This window comes from Lolium perenne, chromosome 3 (assembly GCF_019359855.2).
Source record: "Lolium perenne isolate Kyuss_39 chromosome 3, Kyuss_2.0, whole genome shotgun sequence".
NCBI lineage: Eukaryota > Viridiplantae > Streptophyta > Magnoliopsida > Poales > Poaceae > Lolium > Lolium perenne.
The window spans coordinates 248,606,745-248,609,774 of record NC_067246.2 but is presented as its reverse complement, the minus strand read 5'-3'; the positions used below and the strand labels follow the sequence as shown (position 1 = coordinate 248,609,774).

Below are 3,030 nucleotides of genomic sequence, written 5' to 3'. Positions count from 1 at the left end.
TGTATGGGTTTATATTTTCATCCCAGAAGTAAAATTGCAACTTTAGAGGACTACAAGATTACCAAGATTTGAAATTCCTTATGCTATAAATATGATTCTAATTAAAAAATCTTTTATTTTCTGAAACCATTTTTTCACGAAAATTTAGACATCGCTCAACAAATAGCCTCATCAGGCCCGTATCGGAAGGGTGTGCAGAAGGTGCGACGGCACAGGGCCTCCAAATAATTAGGGCCCCCAATTAATTCTTTTGTACTCGCACAGCTTAATTAGGTGCGATGGCAGGAGTAGGAGTAATACTAGTATTTAATGGTACTAACTACAGCTTAAGCAAACAGAAGCAACAATGCTGAGCTGGACTCTCTCAACGTCCAATTACATGTACGTACGGAGTACTAGTAAGCTAATTTCCAGGTTCAACTGTCTAACTGTACATTTATTTCTCTCTAAACGTGATTTCTATACTAGAAAAAAAATGCTTAAACCAGGTGATAGATTTGTAGTTTAGAGGAACAATACATATTTTTCAACATCATGTTGGCTTTTGGTTCCACATATATACATGGATATGCTAGTAAAATTCATAAAAAAACATCATTACCTTATTTTCACTTGATCAATCAAAATATTAGTTTCATATATTAACACATACTACAAAATATTTAGGGTGTCATTTTTTAAGAGATATACTAGTATTTTCTGGAAAGTATTGCATTTGAGGTATAAATATTGGAGAATAATATTGTTGTGGTTATCTCTTCTTAGTATATATAGGGTCTAGTTTTAGATTCTGTATAGGGCCACCAAAATCTCAGGTACGGCCCTGAGCCTCATGAAAGTACGAGTTAAGGTTTAGTCGATCGAGCTAATTTCCATGTAGACGTTTCTATATTTCTAAACATAACCTAATTCTGTTGGGGTCGGTGAAGTGGCTGAAATCTAAAACAAAATTGGTTTGATTTTGAGCTCTGATCCAATGGCTGAGAAGTGCTGGAAGGCGAGACGACACCGTGCGTTGTTTGCATTTGTATGCTGATGAAAGCACAGCCATCGATCTGACGGCCCCAATTGGGTAAGGTGAGTGCCACGGTGGGTCCGGAAAAATCCTCTCGATCACCTCTGGGCGAATGGGGAAGAGGCACCCACGTGATCGCGCAGCCCCCACACGCTGACATGTCCCTCTCCTTGCCACGGCCTATTTCTACCTCCGCGCCGGTGTTACCTGTCAAGCTCTCGTCACTTCAATCCTCGCGATCCCGGCCGCCATTAGCAAGCACACTAGAGCTCTAGCTAGGTCGTCTCTCGGAGAGACGCCTGGATTTCCCTCTTGGAGTAAGCCAAGATTTGATCTGATCAATCTGCTGCAAGCGCGAACAAGTTCAGCTAGCTAGGTGTTTGTTGGGCGGCCATGGCCGACGAGTCGTCGTCCCCAGCTTCTTACATCCGATTGGTATGTAGTACTCACGTTCGTGCAGTATGATCGAGAGGCCAGCTCTGGCGTGGTAATTCCTTCACATTCTCCATCCATGCGCGCATGCATGCAGGTGCAGCATCTCATCGAGAAGTGCCTCTGCTACGACATGGACAAGGAGGAATGCGTGAAGGCGCTGGAGAAGCACGCCAACATCATGCCCGCCGTCACCTCCACTGGTAATAGCTGCTTCCGTTTACAGCTTTGCATTGCTTCCATAGGCAGTTTCTGACGCGCGCGCGCGCGCACGGCATCTGCAAGCCTGTGTATGCATGTTTCATCGTTCAGAAAGGAAGGAAGGGAGGTGTTGCGGAAGGGTCTGCTTGTCAAGCTGTTTAGCCATGGCTGCTGTGTTTAGCCAATGTCGATACACATGTGGATTCAGATATCTTTGAATAATTTTGCTGCAGTGTGGAAGGAGCTGGAGAAGGAGAACAAGGAGTTCTTCGAGACATACAACAAGGACCAAGGCTCGCAGAGGACCAGTCCTTCGTCGGAGCAGTCGTCTACGTCGAGGAGCTCGGACGACAACGACAACTAGGGACGGGAACCATGCATATACGTGTTGTATACTGTAAATAAATCGCAGCTAGCCACGTGCCCTGACGGCTGGCCCAGCTAGCTAGCTAAGCTGGATGATCCCTCCATGGTGGACGGTTGGTCGAAATTCGAAAAGATTCAGAATCACCGATCGACCGGAGTGTCCAGGTTTATCTGGTATATATTGTACACGTGGATGAGGGAAGTGTACGTCGTACAGTTGTAAGTGTGTCGATCGATGATCGTAACTTGTAATATGTACCCATCTAGTGCGTGAGCGGCGACCGGCTGGTTACTGTCAGAGGAAAAGCCGCCCTTGTCTTGTTCTGATCTATGGCTTTTCTACATACCCTAGATGGTACGCACGCGTGCGGGGGAGGCCTTCTCCGGCCAGTTCTTTTCGGCCCGATGTTGACGTCCGCGGCGAGCTTCCAGCTGGAATGGACGGCGTCGCGCGCCCGATCAAGCGAAGCGGCCCACGAGTGATACAAGCAAAACAAGCTTTTTTTTTTTGAAACACAAGCAAAACAAGCTTTCGTTTCACTATATTAATTTGCTAGTTCTTAGCGAGCTAAGAACTAACTTCGTGCTCAGTTAAATCTTACATTACAATAATTCTAGACGTACGGGCTGATTAGTCTACAAAAACGCGTACGAACTAACGTGGAGCAAGCCTGGTTCGCTTTGGATTCGGTGCGCAAAGATCGGAAACCACTTTGCGCACGGCATTGATGATTTGATTTGCATCTGATTCATGCTAGCCATAAGTTGTAAAATAAGTTGCAACTAAAATTTGATAATGTCATTTAACTGAGAACGAAATTAGTTTTCAGTTAACTAAGAAATAGTCACATTCTATTTATTAATATACTACCTTCATGCCAAGGCTTAAGGCCTATATTTTTTCAGAAAGTCAAACTATGTTAAATTTGACTAAGTTTTTATAAAAAATCATTAACATGTGAAGTATAAAATTAATATTATTAAATAGATAATGAAATATTTTTCATGTGCTATCT

The 3,030-nt window shown here is 43.8% G+C and overlaps 1 protein-coding gene across 1 annotated transcript; it reads left to right on the top strand.

Moving 5' to 3' along the window:
* The first annotated feature begins 1,400 nt into the window (after nt 1–1,400).
* LOC127344649 (uncharacterized) lies at nt 1,401–2,343 on the top strand. Its single transcript, XM_051370963.2, has 3 exons — nt 1,401–1,450; nt 1,545–1,650; nt 1,882–2,343. The coding sequence occupies exons 1-3, from the start codon at nt 1,409–1,411 to the stop codon at nt 2,010–2,012; spliced, it is 279 nt and encodes a 92-aa protein (XP_051226923.1). The 5' UTR covers nt 1,401–1,408; the 3' UTR covers nt 2,013–2,343.
* The last annotated feature ends 687 nt before the right edge of the window (nt 2,344–3,030 follow it).